The sequence below is a fragment of the Megalops cyprinoides genome, chromosome 13 (genome assembly GCF_013368585.1).
Source record: "Megalops cyprinoides isolate fMegCyp1 chromosome 13, fMegCyp1.pri, whole genome shotgun sequence".
Taxonomy (NCBI): Eukaryota; Metazoa; Chordata; class Actinopteri; order Elopiformes; family Megalopidae; genus Megalops; species Megalops cyprinoides.
The window spans coordinates 18,428,685-18,452,540 of NC_050595.1; the positions used below are offsets into that span (position 1 = coordinate 18,428,685).

Here is a 23,856-nt window from a genome sequence, read left to right on the forward strand (position 1 = left end):
ACAGGAAAATGTTTGTCCTGTGACTCAAGGCGTTTTGCAGATTGTGTCAACGATATGGACACTGACAATATATGTTTACATGTTCTTTTCCATCCAGAGCAAGTCAGATAAAAGCCAGTCCTAACTAAATGCCCCCATGCAACTGTGATTCAGCAAGGTATGCAAGCAAACCAGCCCAAACAGGCAGCTGTGTTGTTGTCATGGTTTCTAAAGGTATGCAACATATTCAAGAAGAATGCAAGTCATCTCCAGCATGTTTTTTTAGAACCACTTGTTTAACATTATGTTATACACAGCCTGATCATTTGTCTGTGCTATGTTTGAATGTCTGACTACTGATCCAGGGTCAGATTGGGTGGAGACAGATGTGTGTGCCATTGCCCTTGCCAAACGCAAGGGATTCTGGGTCAGCCCTGTGAGTTGGTCTGCCAGGCTACTGATGGATTCTTACTTCGGTTTGGTATATATTGGCAAACGATGCAACCAAATCAACCCAAGCTGGATGATTGCGTAACAGGGGAAAACACAAATAGCAACAATGTGGGTGTGGGTGGATTTAGAAGATACTGCTGACAATAATGGATTGTAACTGTTTTTTTTTTTTAACAGTAAAGATCACATGATTAAGACATGTCTAGTTGCAGTTTTCTCACTCACCCTAAATACTCCAATCTCTGCTACAGTATAGTAAGCTTACCATCTCAAACCTCAGTGCCACAATATAGTAAACTTACCAGCTTGAAGGAGCCAATGACAACAACATACAAAGCAATTTGCTCTTAATTCTGAAGACCAGATTTTCTCTTTTTGTGTTATTAATAAAGGGGAGAAAAGAAAGAAGTTCTAGAAAAATCAAAGCATCAAGCAAAGCAATGCAGTGGGAATTAGGGCTGGAACCAAATGATCACAAAGGAAAAACTCACTAGCAGACATACACAGCTCCTCACATTGAAGACATAAAACATGAGACATTCCGGCTGCCAGCATCCACTGCATCCCACACTACTGCATCCCACACTAGACTGGAACCATTTTTGTTCGTCTCAAAGGTCAGAGATAAGCAAAAATAAAAGGCTCTTTTCTACACGGCATTCCAAAGCATGCAAGTGTTACTCATTAGATACAGGTTTGTCTTAAGGGCCTTAACCATTTATTGTCATACCTTTATGGTGACCGTGAGAGTGTCAGAATCTTTTACGTCCAGGGTCATGTTCTGAATCTGATGGACAGCACCGATGAAATGGCGTGAGCCCAACTGACCAACCCTTCTGTCCGACCATCCTTTCAGACGGTCCATCTCACTCCCTCTCTGAGTTCTCCACAATCAGTTAAAAAGTCACTTAATTGATGTCAAAACATAAAACTGTATCCAATTTCTTTTTAAAAATTTAAGATAAACCACTTCACGCTTGGATTTAATTAGTCCCATGATTAAAAAAAAAAATTTATTGTGAAAAATTCAGATAAAACTGTAAATGCACGGAATACAGTGCACAGTGTATAACAAAAACAGTATGCACTGTAAGCTTTAGTGAGACCCTGAAGGTACAGCTGCAGTCTTAGACTCACATTTTCCACCAGTCAGTCTGAATAACAAAGTTTAACTACGCCAATGTAAAATCTGCCTTTTAGCAGAAAAGAATATCCCCAAAAAAATCAGAAATACAGAAGTTGAAATCAACACACACAAATACACACACACACACACACACACACACACACACACACACATTCAGTCCCACTGTCCTTTTATGAATCCTCAGTCCTCTACTGTGAGCCAGCCTTTCTTGTAGTCCACCAGCAGCTCTAAGTAATACTGCCACTCTGGTTCGTTGTCATATTTGACTTCAAACACAGTCTTCAGTGGGTCAGAGTGTGGCTCGTGCACACGCACCACCACGCCCCTGTACCACACCTCCGACTTGTCTTTCTCCTCATAGAGGTGACGGATGGTCTTGCCCACCAGCTCTGGGTAGCCGTTCCTCCACGCTGTCCCGGAGGTCCGCGCGGCTGACCGCAGGGCCCACCTGATGCTCCGCCTGCCGGGCCACTGCTTCGTCTGCATCGCAGACCTGCGCAGGTGCAGTAGCCTGGGGGAGCCACTAGGCCGCAGGGCCCTGGAGAAGCCTATCCCTCCGCGTCTCCTCTGGGTGCTTCTGAGACGCATCTTCCCAGAGATACCTCTGCCACCTGGCTGTCTCTCGGGGCATGTGCCTGGCTGGGGACAGGCGTTTCTCATAGTGGGGGCTGGATTAAGCACCTTTGGCACTTTCAGGATGCGCCCACAGGAGCTGCTGGGAGTGGACTGGGGCCTGTTGGTGGCCAGGGACTGGCTCAGGTTTGATGCTGTGGAGGCATTGTCCGTCTCTGCCTTGCTGTTGCCTGAGGAGAGGTCACGCGATGTCACCGACCCCCCACAGGTATTCTCAGGCTCCTCCGCCCCCTCCTGGGGGACCTTCATTGAGTCCTCCTCCTCCTCCTCCTCATCATCCTCCTCTGGCGTGTGGGAACTTTGGGTCCTTTCTGTTTTCTGACCCAAAGAGCTCACAGTGCTCCAGTTTCCCGATTTCTCAGCGTTCCCCAGGCAGTCATCCCCGGGCACTTCCTCTGTGGCTGAAAACATTCTCTTCAAGTCTCTCTTCTTCTTCCCTCTCCTCCTCTGCTTCTTAAACGGAGGTTGCGTTTTTGGGTCCTTAGTGGGTTCAGGGGGATCGGGAAGGCATGGCCTCGTAGCAGCACTCTGTGAATGTGTCTTGCTGTTGGAACCTTCAGTGGCATTTTCCACCCTTTTCAGAGGGATGTCAAGCTCTACACCTAAAAAAGGTCAAATATGAACAACCCGTTAGTCCGACAAAATTTAAAGAACTATTTCTCAATAATAATAGATTGTGAAAAAGGTGATGGGTTGGTTTGAGGAGAAGAAACACAATAAAGGATTCCTGTTTCTGTTTCTTTGAGCTAATGGAACAAAAATGGCAATTGACAATGGAAAATGGCAATCTGATTTTTTTAGTGTGTGCTAGTTATATCCCTATGCTGCAGTTATTGTCTTTTGTTAACACATAAATATTTCAGTAGGAAAACACAAGAGTGAATCAATGATTCGCAGCCTCCAATAGACTGACTTTGTATGGTTGGAGTGGAATGTAGTGTAGGCTGTCCAATGCAAGTCTGCTGCCATAGATCAGTTATGAGATAGGTGCAAGTGTGGGAGTGATTTTTTGTGTACCAAAAATATCCCTGATCTGAACAGGTCCAACTGCATGCACTGTTGATATAAGCAATCCTCCTGTCTGTCTGTCTGTCTGTCTCTCTCTCTCACACACACACACACACACACACATACACACACACTATCTCCACATCCAGATCAATCATTTCAGCACATGACAGCACAGCACATAGGAAATGGCAGTCTGAGATGGAAGACTAACAGACCACAGTGTAGCGTTCTCCTGATGGCTACAGCTAAGCAGGACTGGGCTTGGCTAGAACTTGGGTGAGAAACAACCTGGTCAAAAATGGGTAGCTGCTGGCAATGGCATTGGTGGGCCAGTAGGGGGCTGTCTAATACTTGGAGGTGACAACAGCCCTGCACAATGATGGGAACACTGAGCTGTGGGAGATGCAATCTACAGATGAGACATTATACCAACCATAAAAATCAAATGAACCAGCCATCAGAATGACTGAGCAAGCCAATTCAGTTACGTACCATAAAATACATCAGTTAGAACACTGTCTACTGCATGAGTAAATTTCAACATGTGCAAATACCAGAAAGGGTAAAATATGCTCCAAAATACTATTTGCTTATGTGCTCTGAATTGAACAGGTGAACTACAAAATGCCAGCATATTGCCTGGTTGTCCAAATAAATGACTGAAATTGAGATTGGACTATTTGAGCATTCAGGATGATGTTGAAAATAAACAGATCCCTTCTAAAATCCTCATGGATCCAGAGGACAGAGGGGAGCTATCTCTGGTTGCATTGCATGTTGAACTGACAATGTTCAATAAGAAGTAAGGGATAAGACATGATGGTATGTGCTGAGCAACTTTGCTCTTTGGATGTTGTGTCCTTCACAGATACATTGCAATACATTGCAGTCCTTTTAGTTGACAATTTATTTTTTTAAATATTACTGGGGTTCACCCTGGGCTTTCCTATTTGATTGCCTAACTAGTTCTTGCACATTTGATTTTCCTATCTGAAGAGCATATTAGTAATTTTCTTCACAGATGCACAGCCCAACATCTTTAAAGAGAAATAAACACATTCAAATACTAACAACTACTTTTAAAGAAGGTATTCGTCTCAATATATTAATATTTTTAACATACACACTTTTCTCATTTGAGTATTGTTAAATACAAGTATCATTGCTTTTCAAATTGGTATGATTTTCAAATTGGTAAAACAATAAGTGCTTCTGAAAACGTATAAACCCTAAACTTCTTTTTTTCGTGTGGGTGTGGTTGGAACTGCTTTCAGCTGAACAGGACACACGAATTTCCGGTATATCGGTTTATCGAAAGAAGAAGCATGCACGTGTCTGATGCCATTTGGCAGGTGCAGAGCAAAAAAAAAAAAAGCTATAAAAAGAAGCCAAATCTGAACACTGTCCTAACGCCCCACAAAAACCATTACATTCATCTGCATGATGAATGTAATAAAAATGTGCAAGTGAATACAACTCACTCTAGACAGGAGCAGCGGAAGTATACCTCAGGGCCATACAGAAGTGTGCCACTGTACTGTACGCTGTGTGTTTCTCTGTTCCAACCGTGCAATGGCACTCTTCATGAGATTGGTTTACTGTCTGCAAACCTCTTCAAGATTACCTTTTTTGGGGGTTACCACAAAGCCAACTGTTTACAGGAAATGGTTTTGTTTCATTTCTGACCACCACCAAAGAACACTTTGCTCCAAATGAGTTGTTACACTCAGGTTGTCACTCATTGCGGTAGATGGTAGATGGTTCCTCTGTGCCCTGGCCCAATTCCCAATCTGATATTTTCAGTCAAGCCACATAGTCATCCCGTTTAACTGGCTAAAAAATTCCCTCGCTCTCTATCTCAGTAAATGGATAGTGAGCGTTTGGAATGCGAAATGACTACTGTACACTGCTCGCGTGCTGCAACACATCGGTGGTGAACCCCTTCCCCGTCACCGTAAAGGATGCTGATATCCATTAGAGGTGAGCAAGTGCACGCAACTTGTTAAACATTCCCCGCTGCATGCTTTGAATATGCCTTCTATGCATCTCAACCTGTGAGAGTAGAAAAATTAGACTGGAAAATCCACGCTTGTCAAACTTGCATGAAACGTTTTCTGGTTACACCACATGCCGGCGGTTCAAGGAAATGGGGAGGAACACAAACGGTGAGCCTTCGAGGAACTGAAGGGGAAGGACCCGACTGCTGACACACACTGATGTCGACATAACTTTTCTTATGATATATTTTTTTTATGTTTTAGGCTTCCTTCCTCCACAGTCCAGCTCATACTTCTGAGGGAAAGGTGTCTTGGCATCTGGAAACAATCAGGGTGCAGTGTGCAGAAGCCATTTGTGACACAAATTTCTGGAGCCCTTTCTAAGTTCTGAGAAAAGGCCATTAGAAAATCGTGTCACACGCGTCAACATTCCTTTCCTGTCTGAAAAAGATCACCAAATGATTTGCATGTAGCTTGCCTGACTACAATGTCACTAAAATGTTCTTTTTGATTAAATATTGGGTATTGCCTTTCTAAATAGGATATCACTGAAGATGTTTCTGGGGAATATTGTACAAATAATTTTGGAATACGGAATACATGTAACGGCGTTATGTATTTAAAATACAAAATATGAGTAACTGTATTCCATTACAGTTACCATTTAAATTGATGGTAATTACAGTTACATTTTAAAAATATTTAGATTACGGAAGGGATTACATTGGATTTTTTTTTTCATTTAATTTCATTTATTTTTTCATTTAATATTTATTCAGTTGGAAAATCTATCCAATGACAGGCAACTCTGGGGTGTATCTCCCATAACACAACAAAGCTAAGTGAACATTCTAAAAATAACCATTCAGAACCTTAGTTGGATGAACATTCTTTAAAAAAACCATTAAAAATAAAAAAACAGTGTTCAGAAAGTAATCCAAAGTATTTAGATTACGTTATTTACCTTGAGTAATCTAACAGAATATGCTACAAATTACATTTTAGGGCAAGTATTCTGTAATCTGAAGTGAAATACATATTAAAAGTAACCCTCCCAACCCTGCAAATAAATATAATGAGTACTGGTGACACAAGGTTAATGTCATGCCAACAATAACAGAAGGCTTTCATTTTATAACTGAACTTCACCCAAGGCTGTGTGGCCTTATCTTAGCGTTTGATCTCATCCAGATCAGGACCTGAATCTCATCCTCAAACTTGCTTGGTAAATACTACAACATGCACATCCTGAAACTTCAATTCCCGGATCCCCATGAAAAATATTACAGCCAATCAGGATAAATATTTACAATAATTCTGTGAGCGGTTGCTGTACATTGTGTGTTTGGTTCCTGTATATTCCTCAGAGTGCCTGGAGACCTCGATCCCGACTGTGGCTTGCTTGAAGTCAACATATCAAATTTATTTTAACAAAGGCTGAGAACCGGATAAAACAGGAGGACTCAGGAATGCAGATATATTTTTCACAATGTTTACAGCCTTTGTCACTATAATGTGTGAGAAATGAGGCCATTGTTGTTTTGTTTCATTACAAGGGCTGCACAACAAATGCATACCAGGAAAGAGTATTAACAGCTCCTCACAGATTCATTCTGCATAAAAAACACACAATGCTTTCACCTCATTGGTTGAACACTGAACTCTCCCCTTAGTGTATTAAAAGGATAAAAGGTTCCCATACCAACTATAGACTCCAGATGCCGCACAACAATATAATTGTATAGCCAAAGGAAAAGTAGTGTGTATGTCTTTCTTTCCTTGCATAGGATGGTAAGTGGCTTAGTGGCAAGGAGCATGCGTTGTAACCTGAAACTCACAGGTTGTTGATTCCCAGGTGGGGCGCTACTGTTGTAAGCCTGAGTAAACTGAACTGCCACAGTAAATTTACAACTGTATATGTTACGTTAGGATATGGGTGTCTGTTAATCAAAGAAATAATGATAATGATGGCAATAATAATAACAGCGATAATAATAGGTGACCACACCAACATTAGGCCCTGCTTTTTCTGAGGCTGTTGTATTCCACACCGTAGGAGAGTCTCCTGGTCATCTCTACTCTTCAAGAGCCTTGCAGACAAAACCACTTACCCTCCCTGAAATCAAGATCACAGTGTGATTCTGATACAGAAACACAATGGGGCAATAGTGACTGTCTTAAATTAGAAGAAATAAATTAGAAGAATTAAATTAAATTAGAATTAATTAGAATAAATTAGAATTAGAATTAAATTAAATTAGAAGAGCAAAATGAAAAACTTTACTGTGATGGAGACAGTGGCAGGATTCCAGGTGCACGAGAGGGGCTACATCGGCTCACCGAGGCGCTTGCTGACACAGGTACGGTAGAAGAGGCCGAGCACGTCGGGGTAAATGTCTGGCAGGTGTTTGAGGGACAGGAGCTTCCTGAGCTTGGAGGAGCAGGCCCTTCTCTGGAGCTGCACCAGGTGCCTCTCCTCAGACAGCGTGGCGGGGCGCAGCTCGACACGATGCTCCTGCAGGACCCGGTCGATGAGGGGGCCGGGGACCTGGGGGAACAGGGTCTCCTTCACCAGCAGGATGGGGACGAAGACAGCCCCTGCTCGCAGGACGTGTGGGAACGGCCAGTCCTGGGCAGACACACAGCACTCTAGTCTGTTGACAACCCTCCCCAGCGCCGCCGCTGTGTCCTCGCTCTTCAGCCACGCCTCCCTTGGGACGTCCTGTGTCTTCGCGGCGGGGGAGGCGGAGTCACGCTCCTTTGATTTTGCCAGCCAGTCTCTCAGATCCTGCTCCGGTGTGCTGTCGACAGACCTGGAGATGAGACTAGAGAGCAGCTGGTGCAACTCCATGAACCGGTGGCGAGCCTGTCTCAAAGAGTCCGTACTAGGCTTGGCCTCTTCAGGCCTGGAGGGGGCTGTTTGGGTGCTGGGAAGGGCAGACCAGAAAGGGCCCACCAGATGGATCCTGTTAGCAGAAGGTTGAAGGTGCTCAGGTGACAGCTGTTGCAGGCAAATTATCTGGGGTGTCTCTGGATGTGGTGGTGGCGGCGGTGGTGGTAGCGTTGGTGAAAGTACAGTTTGCTTTTTGAAGCAGTGTGGGGTGTGGACACTGACCTCGCCTCGTCTGACAAGGCTGTATGCGCTGTGGCTGCGTGGTGATGGCTGGGCCTCACGAGGGGACTCGCCGAAATCCTTCTTTTTCACGCTGAGGTCCAGCGCACCCTCAGAGGAGCTCTTCACCACATCACCGTCTTCCGTCTTCACTTCTGTCTCTCCAAGGCCTTGATGCTGCCATTCGGTTTCACTCTCAACCGACTTCACTGAACAGCTTGAGAACTGCAGTGCCGTTTCCTCCCTTTTCACTCCCTGAGGTTCCTGGACTATGACTGAATCCTTCTCATGAAACGGTAGCGACAGCTTCAACCCATGTGTGCTCTCATCTGAGTTATGTTCTGAGTCTCTCTCATGGCTGTGTGAGTCTGGCTCAGTCTTGAGCTCACCAGTTTGAGACACGTTTTGTAGAGGTAGAATTCCTGACATCTCAAGGTAGGCTTTGTAAGGAGCCAAGCTAAAAACGTTGTTGATAACAGGCATGGGAGGAGAGGGAGGCTCCTGCCTTTCTGGTGGCTCCTGGTTCGATTCCTTCTCACCTTCTTTTTTGTTGGAAACTTCATGCAAGTCAGCGCTGTCCTCCACTTGCCTTTGGGCAGGCGATTTGTGAGCGTTCAAGTCTTGGGAGCTGTGGATGTCCTGTTTTTTGTTGGCAAGTGCTTTTGCGTGTAATGCAGAGATGCGTTTCGCAACACGTTGCCTCATGTAGGGACCAGCCCCTCCCAGAGGGGGGTCAGCGATGCAGCAAGGAGCGGCCTCTTTGTCAGTGGCAAGGTTATCTCCAGATCTGAGATCTGGGAGCATTTTGAAAGGCTGATGTTCGACAGGCATGTGATGTAAACCCTTGTAAGTGAAACAAGGCCGGACGGGGTGGAATGCACCCGGACTGCGAGGGCGGCCACAGATCTCCCGGGGAAGAGACGGGTCCTGCAGTCTCTGCATGCACTGATCCACAAACTGGTCAGCACTCTGGACCAAAAGAGAACTGCCCGGTCCCTCTGAAAAAGTCCTCTTTTTCCCAATGCTCTGGTCCACCTTGTACATATGGCAAGGTGATAGGTCATAGCTTGTATGAAAGGGATAAGCTTCTGGAGCTGCAGGACGAGGGATCGCAGCTTCACTAAAACTGGCCTGATCCATGGGGTGCTGTCCCAGAGGATTCTGGGAGCTCTGATTGTTTGCAGTGGGAAAGCGCTTCCCGCCTTTGTCTTTGTTCACTTCGATGTTCTCCATTCCCACATTTCTAATGGGGTAGTGGAATGTGGGGCGCTGAGGTAGAGGTGCACACTGGGATACAGGGGGGAAGTGAATTCTAGGGTGAAACCCTGACAGTGAGAGAGCCATCCTCTGCATCTCTTCATAGGTGTATGATGGAGGCTGTCCTTGGAGTGTTTTGGAGGGAAACTGTAAATGCAGATTCTGCTTGGAGGGGGGGCTTAAAAATGACTGAGCGGGCCTGCCGTTTGGGACCCTGTGGTAGTTTTGTTCTGCCAAAACAGGAAACATTCGGGGCCCGGGTGGTCCCAGGGTGTGCTGCCCCTCTAGACTCAGCTCTTTAAGGGCGCATTTACCACCAGCCTGCCCCAGCTGCGGGCCACTCTGTCTCACTGCAGAGTCTGACCCTGGAGTCTGCAGGAGTGATACAGACCCGTACCGGAGCATCCACTCATCCTTGCACGTGCTCAGATGTGTCCCAGATAGCCCCAGCTCCGTGCTGTAGCAGGACCCTGGTGCGTAGCATTGCCTGACCCCATAAACGGGTTTGGGGATGGCTAAACGTGCAGCGCCTTCTGACGAAACACCCGTGCCACCGATACCCAGTTTTCTCACAGCCACTGGAGCATGGACCCCTGGTCTACCAGCGCTGCCTCGTCCTGGACTCTCGTCACAATTCCCGAGCTTCTGAGTGACTGTGGCTTCTTGCGCTGTAAGGGATGGTCCACCCTCCACTGAGAAAGCTGGCTTCCCTTGTCTGCAGAGAATCTGCTGTGTAAACGGGCTCTTTGCATTTGTGGAGCAAATTACAGGACCCCTGCTGGTCTGCAGACAGCTGTTTGAGGGACTCCAGGGATGTGTTCTGCCTTTACCACTAAGACAATAAGAGAGGAAGGCCCCTCGGTAGCTTACAGGTTCTCCTGAAGAGTACTTGGGCAAGCCATCTGGGTAATGGAGCCTGGCATGAGCTACGTTACCCACAGTCCTCTCCAGGTATGGCATCTTGCAAGGAGCTGCCTGACTTTCAAGCCCCTGGGTCTGCTTGCTGCTCATTATTTCCTGTTTTGTCACCATCAATCAGATCAAGACAAGCCTGTAACACAAATACACAAAAGACGATATTAGTAGCACTCACATAAAGGCGCCAATATTTTCTATTGTGCAGCAAATGAACTTCTTATACCTGCTTATATGCATTATTCTTATTCTGTCAGTATTAATGGGTCTCATTACAGTGCAGTTTGCCTCTGCTGTTATTTACTTACTTTCTCTGTGTTCTTTGTTTTTCCTCTGTCTAGTATGTGCACAGTGTTTTCTCACACTGTGATTCTCTTGCTCGGATTGCATTATTCTGTTCTGGTCTATTTTGAACCTTTAAACTGTTTACTCTGTTTCAAAGTCTTATAACAAATGCTCAGTGGAGGCTTTACACTTGTTTTGTCAGGTTCATGCTCTGAGAGGCACTCTTCAGTATAATCCCACAAAACAGAAAATACAATATAATCATTAATTATTCTCATTTGCATAGTAAATGTTAATCTACTCCTTTGCATTAGCCACTGCAGTACAAAACAACTGCTGTTTTTTTTTCTCAGAAACTGACATTTAGGCCAGTAGTATTCTGTTAAAGCAATCCATTTACATCTTATTCAAATTAATATCAGTGGTATATTCAAATTCATATGGGTAGTTTATTCAAATGACTTAAAACTCCCATGAACTTGAGACGATGAAAACTAAAAGTGGCACATTAGCACCTGTAATGTAATACCCCCACCTGAAGTGTACTGTCTATAAAGAGCTACCAAAGCCAGCATTAACCCCCTTTAAATTCCCCTCTACTGTACAGGAAAATCTGGAGACAATAACAGCTCCACGACTACACATTAAACCTTGTTGGTACACGTTTAAAACACCTCTTTCACAGCATTTATTGTAATGCAGCCCTGCACTGTAGGACGAGCTGCGTCTTGATGTAAAATGCATTTCGGTTTTGCTTATTCATTGCTTATTCATGTTGATAGAAAGCAAAATGCAGATGGACACAAGATATACACAAATAAAAGATAATGAAAGAGTAGACAATACAAAAAAAGCATACATGAATTCATAAAACAGACAACAATGCTACTTGGACTGCATTACTATTATTACATTACATTACATTACTGCAATATAACTGCATTAGTTATATTTTTTATTGTTATGAAAATTACAACTAAATTAAAACTACATCACTTACTAGCTTACATAATACTGGCACTATTCTGGGATGACTAATTGACATGACAACAGAAGTTGGTTAATTCAGACATAGATACCTTCACATTCCTGTCATGCTGTAGGTACATTTCCAGGTTTTCCCATGCCTCTGGTATAAAGACAGCCCCAAGCCATACCTCTACATCCCCCAGGTAGAGCTCCCCTTTCCCCTATTACAGCACCATGCCTTCCAACAGACCCACAATGAGTGGAAAGACCACGCCCTCTGCAGCAACCACAGCTTGACTCACCACCTTTCTGTTCCTTCCTGAAGATTCACTTCTTCCTACAGTGCCAGGTAACCCTGGTTTTGGTCCATCCTGAAACCATGCAGTTACAATGGATCTGGCTCTGTGTCACTGAATGAGCCCTTTTCTGTGCACTGATCAGTGATCAGTTTGAACTGTGTGATTTAGAGGTACTAGGGCACCAGGCGGTGTACTTGCACTTGATCATTTGCATTTGCAGTTTGTATGGAAATGATATCGTCTACTGTGTTCTGCACCATTAACAAAAAAAGGTACATTTTCTTTTCAGTTGAAACAGACAGTAAAAGCTGAAGTTGTCATGGGAAATTTGTTTTCATTATATGCCTTCCAAACCAACGGGTGTAACTGTTTGATTAAAGAAGTTGCAATCCACTACAGTTAAGGATGCCTTCAACACTTTCCCAAAATACAGAAAACGCACCAGGTTTAACAACTGAGGTGACCATGGATGAACAGTAGCAGGTGGAACTTTGGTTTGAATGCCATGTTACAGAGGTCATATGAGGCTAGGCATCACAGTAAGCACACAGAACACAGTAACAGTGTCACTTGAGGCTACTTTAACCCAGTCATTGCCTCAAACAGTCACAGCCTCTGCACAGACCTTATTGCAATTTATACTGCTAATAGAAAGATTCACATTCAAGGAAATCTACACTCAACAATATTACAGATTTACAGAAAGACCAAGTATGACTCCTTCATGATTAGATGTTTTTATCTAGCTCACCTTTGCTTCTAACTTATATCTATACCCACAGATATAGGAAGAGAAAAACATAATTACACCTTTTAAATGATGGCGGCAACATTCTGAAATTATATATATATTTTTAAATACTGAGTAACCCTACTACTGTTTCTACTATTCCTGTTGTTCCTTACTGTGAAGTCTTGCCTGTCCCTTGTCTTATTTTTTTCAAGATTTATGTGAATGTAATTGTGAAAATTCCCTAAAATAAGTCAACGTGGTTTATTGATTGAATGATTACTGCCAATCAAAACCTTACTTGCTGACATGCGACAACGCTAGGCAAAAACACTTAAGACCAACTGAGATTCGGATATAACAGCAATCTAACAGATCAAACATGTAAGACATCACATTACGCTGGCTAAGCATCCAGAGCAACTTACATAGCTTATAATTTTACATGTTGTCCATTTACAGTATACAGTGAGATCATTACCGAAACCATTCAGGTCACCTTGACCAAGGGTATAACACCAGTGGCTCACCTGGGAATTGGGCCAGCAACATTAGGCTACAAGCCATGTTCTTTACCAATACTCTGTTGACTTTGACTAATATATGCACCTATAGATTTCATTCTAGCCAAGCACCTCCTGCCAGCTAAACAGGTCCAATGATCATAACTAAAAAGCTATGTCAAGCTTTGCCTGGGTGAAAAGATGAACTAACTTTTCAAACACCGGTAAAGCATCACAAACCAAGGCCTTTGGCAGAAACCCCATGGTTTATTTGTTGGAGCTTTCTTCCTGCTTGTCTTATTGACATTCTTCCTCAAGCTTTGTTTGCCGTTTGACCATTGTGGGCGTGTTGAGGTTCAAACTCAATCTGCATGTATGACCAAGTCTGAGAACTGCATCCTGCTCCGTAGCGGGAATCTGGCGCTGAGCCACACGGGCTCCGTGTCCTGCATCCTCCTGCGTCACATGTTTACAGGAGCCTCTTCGGATTGAGCAGAAAGCAAACAAAGGGAACCAAAACACTACTGACTCAGAATACAACCACAGAACTTCAGAGCTCTTCCACTTCGGCCTCATTCAGCGCTCTGGTGGCTCCTGAATTGGTTTCATACACCAGACAGCAAATCAACTCGTTAACCTTATCCTGCTCCTCCAGTAACATGTTGATTATCTGTTCTGTGCCGACTGAGACCTATTTAACTCCTTAACTATTAAGGCCTTCTGCAATATCTGCCTTTCCTTCAACAGTGAAGATGCTTTGGGGGAAGACACATCTGAGTGACATTTACACAAATGCTAAATATCAGATGAAGCAGAGCGTGGAATAGCTACTACATGAAGAGAAGACCACGCGGGTCAGGTGTCTTCTGCTTCCATCACCCAGAAAATGGGGAAATCCCTTGTTTCACTTCTCCTGGTTCACACAGAGCAGCGCCGCCTCAGTCTCACACCCCTCATGATCCTCCCCTGCCCCCTCCAAACAACTCTACATCTACTGCCCCATCTAGACACATTATTAAGCTTCCTGTTTAACAAGTGGAAACAAACAAAAAACAAAAAACAGCGGCACGATGAAATAGCAGACACACAAGGAGCTTGTGGTTAGCTGCATTCACAGTAACAGCCTGATAACGAAACATCAGGCAGGAAACAGGAGGTCTTCCGAATGACCCCCACCCAACACCTACGCGCCCATTCTCGCTGAGGAAGTTGCACCTGCCAGCTCAGCAGGGACAGCCACGTGCTGCCTGTTCAAGGGCATCCATTTAGAGCAGGGGCTGCGCATATCCAACAGATCTTCATATCATATGGATGTATCTGTCCGATCATCAGCGTCCTTCATGCAGTCGGTGTCCACAATCCTGACAATATGAAGACTGGTGGATCTTCACAGCGGCTGCTGTTCTGAACTGATGATCAAACCAAAAAAATCGTACTCGGGATGTTACATTTGACTATATAGCTTTAAAGAATTTCGAGAGTATTACCACTACTGTTAATACTCTACTACTGAATGTCAAGGTGAAAACTTCTGCATATCATTTACAGTAAATGTGGCTACCCTGTCATTATGCAAGTGGCAACATAGGAAATACAAGTGCTCAACAGCGATAAAAATGTTCCAGTCCTGTGTTAAATGGGAGATTGAGTGCTCTCAACACCATCCATGTGGGGTGCAAGGCAGAGGTCTGTTGCACCAGAGAAACAGATAAATCAGCAGCAAAGACGTCAAACAGGGGGAGACGGATGGAAACGGTGCCCGCATTAAACAGCTGAATTACGAACACGGATTGATTGGGTTCGCCTCTCACCACCAACGCTTTCCATTGAACCATTCGGTTTGAACACAACAGAGACGCACAGCCTTGTGCCACTTCCTGGAGACTGTTTCTAAGGTCAGGTCTGCTGCAGGGTTCCACCATGCTGGCTTCTCTATTGTAGATACAAATGCCACTGTTACCACAGCTTCAAAACTTACCACAGGGCTTCCGTTCCATCTATGAGGGATGGAAATGTCAAAAATAATACAATAAATGCATGTTCAAAGGCAGGAGTCAAAGGAAGTGAAACTGAATTAAACAATTGGTGAATAAACCTGGTCTAAACACCTTTTTTTGTTCTGAGTTAAATGAAACCATGCCAAAAAAAGAACAGAACAATTCACTTTTTTTTCATTCTATCAAGATATGGTTAATAATAATCAGTTTGAGCTTTCTTAGTTGGCTTCCAATGCAATAGGCCATCACTTTTGAAAAGTTTTTATTCTTTTGAGTTAATGTGGCCAATCTGTCAGTCAAACATCCCACCCGCAGATGAAGGACCAGCTTGGCATTTGCCCGAACATGCCTTCATCTGCTGAGCCAAAGAGGAGCAGCTGACACACTTGTACAACTTCCATTTCAGGACATCCCACTTCCTCATCCTTAGTTCATGTCCCAATACCCCCCCCCCTCCTCTGATGCGTGAACATTTACTGACGTCACTAAGTGTGCCATCTGAGTCATGATTCATAAGGCAATAGGGGGAGGCAGGAAGTTAAAATCCTTATTTTGGGACACCCTCCATTCTTGCAGCAATGGCATTCTACGACAGATTTGTGTTTGAGAAAAAGGGCGCAGCTCAAAGAGGTTGAGTGTTTGGTTGTCAGTTTTCTACCACATTTTCAGACACCAAAGCACCGGTTAATTTTTATCGCAAGCAAGCATGGCTCTAATTGCTAGCTAGCTAGCTATGTTACCCACAGACTTATCAAGCGAATTACTATATAGCTAGCTAGCAATACAAATAGGATTCCAGAAAATGCGTTTCATTACTGTAGAAATGATAAATGAAACAGAAGACTCAAGCTTGACAAACTAAAACTTATGTCACTGACCTGATTTTATTTAATTGCCATTCTTTTACTCAGTTCAATAAACACATTAAATTACTCACTGATTGTTTAATTCCATTTAATTCAATCCAATGCCATCATTCATCTTTCATCCTTTTTGTTACATCTTCTTCTCATAATGAAGTTGTGTTCTCTCTTCAGTGGTTTGTTACACACATAAGAAATTGTATTCTGATTTGGGTGCCTTTTTATTATTTTCATTTTCATCCAATATCCATTATCACTGCTGTCATTTAACATGGAGGCCTTTAAGAAAATCTTGATGGAAATGTGTAATTTGTTACAAAAAGGTTATCAGTGTGAAGCTGCACACAGTCTACTCTTGTGCACAGTTACACTGCAGTGATATTTAGTCTGTTAAAGTTTTACAATAGATATTCGTCTTGTGGCGCTAAGAAATACCCCCTTCAATCTAACTCATATACCCATATCTAACCCATATACCGCCCACTGTATTTGAATACTCCTCATTCGGCTCCTGTAGATCTTGTCAGCTTGACATACTGAACTCAGCCGGTAAAGCGAACGCATGAGCTGATCTGTGACGTACTGCATTAGAAATTCTGTGATGAGGTTATGTCCACAGATGGAGATAGCCTTTGGTATTGAAATTAATGGCAAAAATGCAATTTCACCCGCGTTTGCAAAACCTATGTTGAACCTTGCCTACACCGCTATTTTTGCATGGCTTCTCCAAAAGACCTCATATGCAAATTAAAATATGAAAATTGATGTGCACATACTTTGGTGACTTCACCACTCCCCGCCTCTACCGGTCAGGCCAGAGGATCTTTTCCGTTCTTGTGCCTTCAATATGCTGTATCAAATACAAAGATAACAATCTCCAAAAATTAATACAAATTATACCTCAAAGTCTGATGCAAATAGGTTTATTGTATATGGATCAGAAATCACATACAGTAAACTGGGCTGGTCCACGTGGAGCAAAGCAGTCACACCCTCTCTTGAGACCCAGGTCTGAAAAAGCACCTCAAAATTCTCATTCTTTTATACCTTTTTCCTAACCCTTCCCATCGCTGAGCTCACCTGCCAGCTCCCACTCTCATGGTCCACCCTCTTTATCTCTTTTTGATTTAATCACCAAGCCAAGCTATATTTTTTTAAAATAGATGGTGCCCTCCCAAAATTTAGATTGGCAATCACCCAGGCCTCCTGGGTCCATTATACCTGTCCTGCAATAACCTTAAGCAAGCATGGTGAACTTAATACAACCTTTTGGAAAAGAGCTCACGCTAATACACAGTGTTGCTAGGATAACAAAATTTTTCTACCACAATACCACTTTACTAATTCAACCATTCCAGAGTCTACACATTTTAATTTCAGCTGTTATTTTTGAAAGATTCGTTTTTCGGAAAAAAAAAATCCAACAATATTTCCGTTAGACGAATGTCAAATATACAGAATGCAAAGTGGTTAAAATTCAGTTACTCGTTGTTTTAGAATATGCTTTAAATAGTAATAATGGAGAAAAATCGGAGCAGCCCACAAACAGTACGCTCTTACGTATAGCGTTCTAGACATGTCACCCCTTTTGAAACCTTTGCAAAGACAATAAACTAATGCGTTGCTGTTGCCTTTATGTTCAGCATGGAAAAAAGGGGAAGAAAGCACACATTTTGTTTATATGGTATCCATAACATCTACCGCAACAAACCTCCAGCGTTGTACGAACATCATTGTTATGGCTAATGAAATCGGATACCATCAAACGGTACTTGCCAATACTTTCAATGCAACTAGTGAACCGGTGAAGTTTCTCACGTGGTAGTGGGATGCAACCAGTCAAAGCTACACGTCGGTTAGCATACAGTGAAGCCACATATCAAACAAATGTGCAAATGGATATAACATGCAGTGGTTTTATCAATTATTCCAGTCACATTTCTGAAACATAACATAGAAAAACAACGTTTCGCGACGATAGCGTACCAGCTAAAAAGTAGCAAAACATACCTTTCCACATACAGTTTAAAACACAGTTGTCTCGATGAAATCGTGAAACACATTTTTCAGGTTGTGGCTTTGTCAGCATACTTTGAACCCGGAGAGATGCGCAGGTCACAGATTCCCAGAGCAGATAATCGCATTCCCACCGTTTAGCTACAGCGGAGTGTATCGCGTTGTAAACAGCAACCTCGTTTAACTGAAGTAACTCCGTCCCTCGCTCGCGAGTACACTGTATGGGCTTGACTTAAAGCCAGCCAATTACAAAAAGACAAGAGTAAAAGGGGAAGGTCTAGTTTATCAATCAGGGGCGGAGATAAATAGACGATTCATAAAGTGCCTTCGGCTGTGAACAGGACAGTATTGCGAGTAGGTTGTTAGTGTCTGCTCACGTGCAGTTTTGGATTTTGTGAGGGGAAATGATAAAATTATGTTCAAATTTAGGCCTAAAGGAAATAAGCATCTACCTGTCGACTGTCACTGCACGTTCTGATCGTTTTGAGTCTGCGCACACTGCACTGATACAAAAGATTGGCTTTCAGGTATACCTCAAATCGATGTTATTTTGGTAGCCCCGACTCCGCCCCCCCCCCCCCCCCCGCCCCCCCCCCCCCAAAAAAAAAACAAAAACAAAAAAAACTTTTGCTCGTGAATTACAGACAAACCCTGAAGCAAACGGGACTCTTCTGATAAGATCATGGCGTGACAAGACCATTTCTTCCCATGGAACCATTTCATAGGTTCACTGCATGTGAGTTTGGTGAGGTGAGACTTTAGATAACAGATCTCCTTCAGCCCATGAAGCGAACAATACATTTGTGTCATTGTATCACATGGAGGAGCCATACAATTGTTTTCAGGTAAGACTACCTGTATATCCTTGGTGCAAGTATCCTTGCTGCTGGTATGTCCTGGTCCCCTTCCCTATCACTTTGTCTCTGTAGTCACAGGAGTGCCTGACTCCATGGCAGCAAACACTGGTAACAGCAAAAGCAGTTGAAAACTGCTAGGTCCATAGTGTTGTGGAAAATTTGGCATAAGCATTTCCACTTTCACCCCACCAGAGAAAAGCGGAGCTTGACATGGCACGATTAAGCTTGTTACTTGGTGGAGATAATTAGGCATTGTCACTTTAATATTAACCACCGTTATATGTTAAGTATATATGTTAAGTTGGTTATTTGCTTCTTATAAGCACTACCATTGCCCAGGGTTATTTTAGTTCATGAAATACTGCTTTGGGGGTCATCTGACGTAAGAAAAACAGAAAAGTGGTATCAGTAAGGGATGGCCCTGGCAAATTGGCCAGGTGTCTGAGTTTTAAAAAATGACATTCAGGTGCAGCCTGGAAATAATGGGGAAACTCCAGGCTGTGTTTAGAAATAAAATAAATGAAGATGGAATATTAAAAAATTGGCAAGCAGTGTGGCTTACAAGTAATGGACTACTTTTAAGAATAAAATAAATGGAGATGTGTAGAAAGCATGAAGATAATAGTGTATTGGAAGAGTGTGCTGAAAAACCACGAAAAGAGGAGTGACCATACAGGAGGAGTTTGAGTTTAAGGCCCACAACAGGTGGAGCCAAGAAAAAGCATAAAAGAAGGATGCATTTTGGGGGGGGGGTTTCAGATGCCTTTTGGGATATGACTGATGACATTACTGCTCCACGAACCAGCCCAGTTTACTGTATGTGATTTGCCCACATATACAATAAACCTATTGCATCAGACTCTGAAGATCATTTTCTGTACTTATTTTCTGCGATTATTTTATGACATTGTTTAATTCAGAATTGTTACAGCACAAGTGTGGAGGGAGCCACCGGTCTATTCGGCCCAGACTGGAAGGGGTTTTTCCTACCACAATAGCATGTGACCCCTAGGCTTGGGGTCACCCTGTTCACCCACTCCTACCAAGCATGGTCTGTCTGGAGTTTGGCCTCAGGCTCCCAGAAGAGGTATCCCACAGGATTCATAGATGCCAAAGTCAGAGGGAGATTCCTGCCCCAATGGGACCATGAACTTAGTGAACAGATTCTTTTGTGTTATGGAACCTTGCTTTGCTAATCATGTTCACCCAAATGCTATGCTGGATGTCCTACTGCAGCGTTTCCCAACCCTGCTCCTGAAGGCACACCGTCCTGCATATCTTCTATCTATCCCTGCTCTACCTACCTGACTGAACTCATCAGTGGCACTTTTGATTAGCTGAGCACACCTGATTTAGTCAAGCAGGAAGGATACATAGAAGATATGCAGGACAGTGTGCCTCCAGGGGCAGGGTTGGGAAACACGGTCCTACTGTATATAATGTGGATTGCCCCTCTCCAGACATATCATTTGCATATACTGGTTGTGTACTTCAGTGCTCATCGAAATAAATGTGATACAGTACAGCTACTGCTTAGGAGGCTAGGACTGTTACCAGAAGGTTATCAGTTCAAATCTTGGATGGCTACCCTTGAGCCAGGTACTTCACCTGTGAGTGTCCATCTTATAGCTCCCTTGGGTAAGGGTGTTATATCTTGAAATGGGCAAGACATTGTGGTGTAAAAATATGACAAGTTATATATTCAAAATGTGGTGTAAAAATATTACAAGTCATATATCCATATGTAGTTCATGTGTAATTCATAAGCACTGCCAGTAGATGTCAGTTAGGTTAAAGCAGGTGATAAATCATTTTTTTCTTTATATATTAGGTGTTTGAAATGTGGAAATAGGGGAAGGCAGTGTGACAGAGTGCTGTCTCAATGGCTGAGTATGCACTCTGACTGCCATACCAGCGAGCCTGGCACTTTGGCGTTGCGGTCAAAGATACAGGTTGGGTACCCCGTAGACCCAGACTCGAGGCCAGGTGGGGTGACTGCTCTTGCCCTTCGCTACAAGGAGACTGTGAGAAGGTATGCAGCTGTGAGATACAATGAAGTAGAACTGAGAAGCAGTAGAGAAGAGAACAATTCTACATGTGTGCCGTAAGTTACAAAGTAAGGCCTGTTGTTGGGGAGGAAAATGGGAGTTAGACACTGTCCGGACATTCCCCAGAAGATGGACCTTGAGTGTAAGATAAAATATGTTTTGAAACATATGCAATAAACCTAATTACATCAGACTCTGAAGACTATACTTGTCATATGTTAGGGCACTGAAATTCACTTTCTGTAATTATTACAAAAAAGGTATATACAAATTGTGTAACTTATTCTTTGGAGAATTGCTGAACAAGTGTGGAGGGAGCCCCCAGCCATCTGGCCCAGGCTGGGGTTATTTTTCTACCACAATAGAAAGACAAAGGTAAAGCTCCCATTGCATTTGTCTTAAAATCTATGGTGTTAACTCCAGTGTTGAGTTCAAATTCAAAAATTTTTCTCTGCATCTGGACACTTAATCAATCTATGTGTATTAAAGGCCTGTGGCTGCCTTTTTGGCATTTGTTGAACCCATACATGGGTGGAGAATGAGGATAATACACTGCTTGTTGACTGCTGTTAACCTGAGGGATTATCTGTATAGAAGAATGAATGCCCTCATGAAGTCACAAAAGCAGCAACAAGAGCCAGGATCCAAAAGCAGAATGAAAATGAAACAGCAGTGGGACTTATGTAGCAGGGTCTGGTGTGGAAATGTTGGCACTGAAAATCTCATCACAGTCAATCATAGAGCTAACGGGCACCTTAACTATGACATATTTGAGAAAGAAGGATTTCACTTCACAGTTACATATTGTATGGCAACATATGCAGGCAACGTGCAGTGTAAAGGCACTGGCACCATATAACTTTTTTATTTCCATATATTTATAGTCTTTTTGTGAATTTTGGTATTGTTGTTGTTGTTTTGGTATTGTTGTTCTGTTCCAGATGGTATGGAGTAGAATACAGCCTGAATAAAATCTCTTATCAAAGACTTTCTATACATCAATCTTGCTGCACACACTGCCATGTTGTTCTTTAAAATGCACAGCATTATCCATACTTGACAAATGTATATATTTAGGGATTATTTGTTTTTAGGACCATGTAACGGGCTTTTATGGCAGAATGTAAAAGCATTGTGAAGGAGAACCTTCACCATCTCTCCTTAAATGCTACTTCATTGTCAATTGTGTATCAATTATTTGTTAATTAGGTGCACATGTTGGCAATTTGTTGGGGAGCCAGCCTATTGGATAACGAGCCACACCTTGCTAATGGAGGCTTGATTAAATACAGGTGTGGCTTGTGAGCAAGCAGAGGCTTACTTTGTCCCTGCTACTGGTTTGAATAGGCTGGTTTCTTTGTTTGGTTTTTACAATAAATTATTGGTTTCAAACTTTTGCTCTTTTGGGGCTTGTTTATTGGAGAAGTACCATCCAGCTTCTTCACAAGCATCATGCCTCAAAGGAGCAGGTGAACAGCTGGTGATCATCTTAGTAGAAATAAATATCTTTCTTAGGCAAGCAGCTGTGCTCCTTGCTAGCAAATTGTCTTTATGTCCTATATGTTATTTTCATTCTAACTCTGTTTGAAATTAACTTCCACACTAATTTAAACCTTTTAATTGTACTCCCTGAAATATACAGAGTGTGTTCTCGCTATTGATCTAAATGTTTTGGCTGTGATATGATCAAGCAGTGAGGTGTGTGTGGTTAAAGGCTTACGTCATGGCTACAGTTTTTAATGTAGTTTCTGGTGCCACCCACGTTATGCTTTCGTCTGTGCCTTACAATATTTTACTGCATATTATACTCACAACATGATTCATTGTTCCATGTGTAACCTGAAAAACCAGAAAATAACAAGGATAGGGTTTTGCATGACAAGACCACACAATTGAAGTTGCATCATTAGTCAGTGACAGCAATGAAAACTCCACATGGAATACATTACCCAAGAGTCCCGTTTGACATACCTTGAGCACATACAAAGGTCTATAAGTAGAAGCACAGGGGACAACCAGGACTGTTTTTTTCTATGATCTGAAACACCCCTCCTATGCACAGAGCACACTGTATCAGGCAATTTACACAGTACACCACCTTTTTAATCCTGTAATCAAGTCTTATATTTCACATAATCTATGTCAGTGAGCTAGACAAATAAACTGATAGAAGTACATATCATACAGTTTTACAGAAATATGTGCAGAACCATGATTTGAATGGGTGAAGCTGGTAGAGCAAGGGAATTATTAGTTCTTTGTCCTGCTAATATGATTAATAAAGTAATTACTCATTTTTATACCATTTACCATACTGTGCTTTGTACCTAATGTTGGATAAAGAATTCCACTAAATTTTATGCTTTGCCATATTTGCAGCTCATGAATTTGTTCATTCCTGGAACGAATGAAAAATAAGTAACACTAAGTCACACTTCAGGATGAAGACTATCATGGTTGTACTGAATCCAGCCCTACAGTTTATGACTTATATACTGTAAACTATTTATAAATCATAAATGTTTTAATGTGTATGGAAAGGTCTGCCAAATACATGGCTTCATTTCTGCCAGTGATTGCATCATGCCAAACGATGCAGCTGCACACAGTGGCTAATTGTCTATCCAGGAGGTTCACTTCCCAGAGCCCTCTGGGGCATTGTGGCCGTGTAGTCTAGACAAGCCAGTGACTCCCATGAGTCCTGTGCTGTACCCTAGAGAGGAAGACCACAAAGCACTTTCTTTAAAGAGAGCTCACAACAGTTCTCTTCATTTTTAGGCACCAT

General features: G+C 42.9%; 1 protein-coding gene across 2 annotated transcripts; it reads right to left on the reverse strand.

Annotated features, from left to right (window-relative positions):
* Nucleotides 1–1,717: 1,717 nt before the first annotated feature.
* Nucleotides 1,718–18,329, reverse strand: c13h15orf39 (chromosome 13 C15orf39 homolog). 2 transcript variants are annotated; one of them, XM_036544393.1, is made up of 3 exons: nucleotides 18,161–18,329; nucleotides 7,561–10,640; nucleotides 1,718–2,814 (listed from the first exon to the last, which is right to left on the reverse strand). In XM_036544393.1, the coding sequence occupies exons 2-3, from the start codon at nucleotides 10,619–10,621 to the stop codon at nucleotides 1,760–1,762; spliced, it is 4,116 nt and encodes a 1,371-aa protein (XP_036400286.1). In that variant the 5' UTR covers nucleotides 10,622–10,640; nucleotides 18,161–18,329; the 3' UTR covers nucleotides 1,718–1,759. The 2 variants fall into 2 exon arrangements, with proteins under 2 accessions (XP_036400286.1, XP_036400287.1); XM_036544394.1 differs by lacking the exon at nucleotides 18,161–18,329 and having other exon boundaries at nucleotides 7,561–11,012.
* Between the last annotated feature and the right edge of the window lie 5,527 nt (nucleotides 18,330–23,856).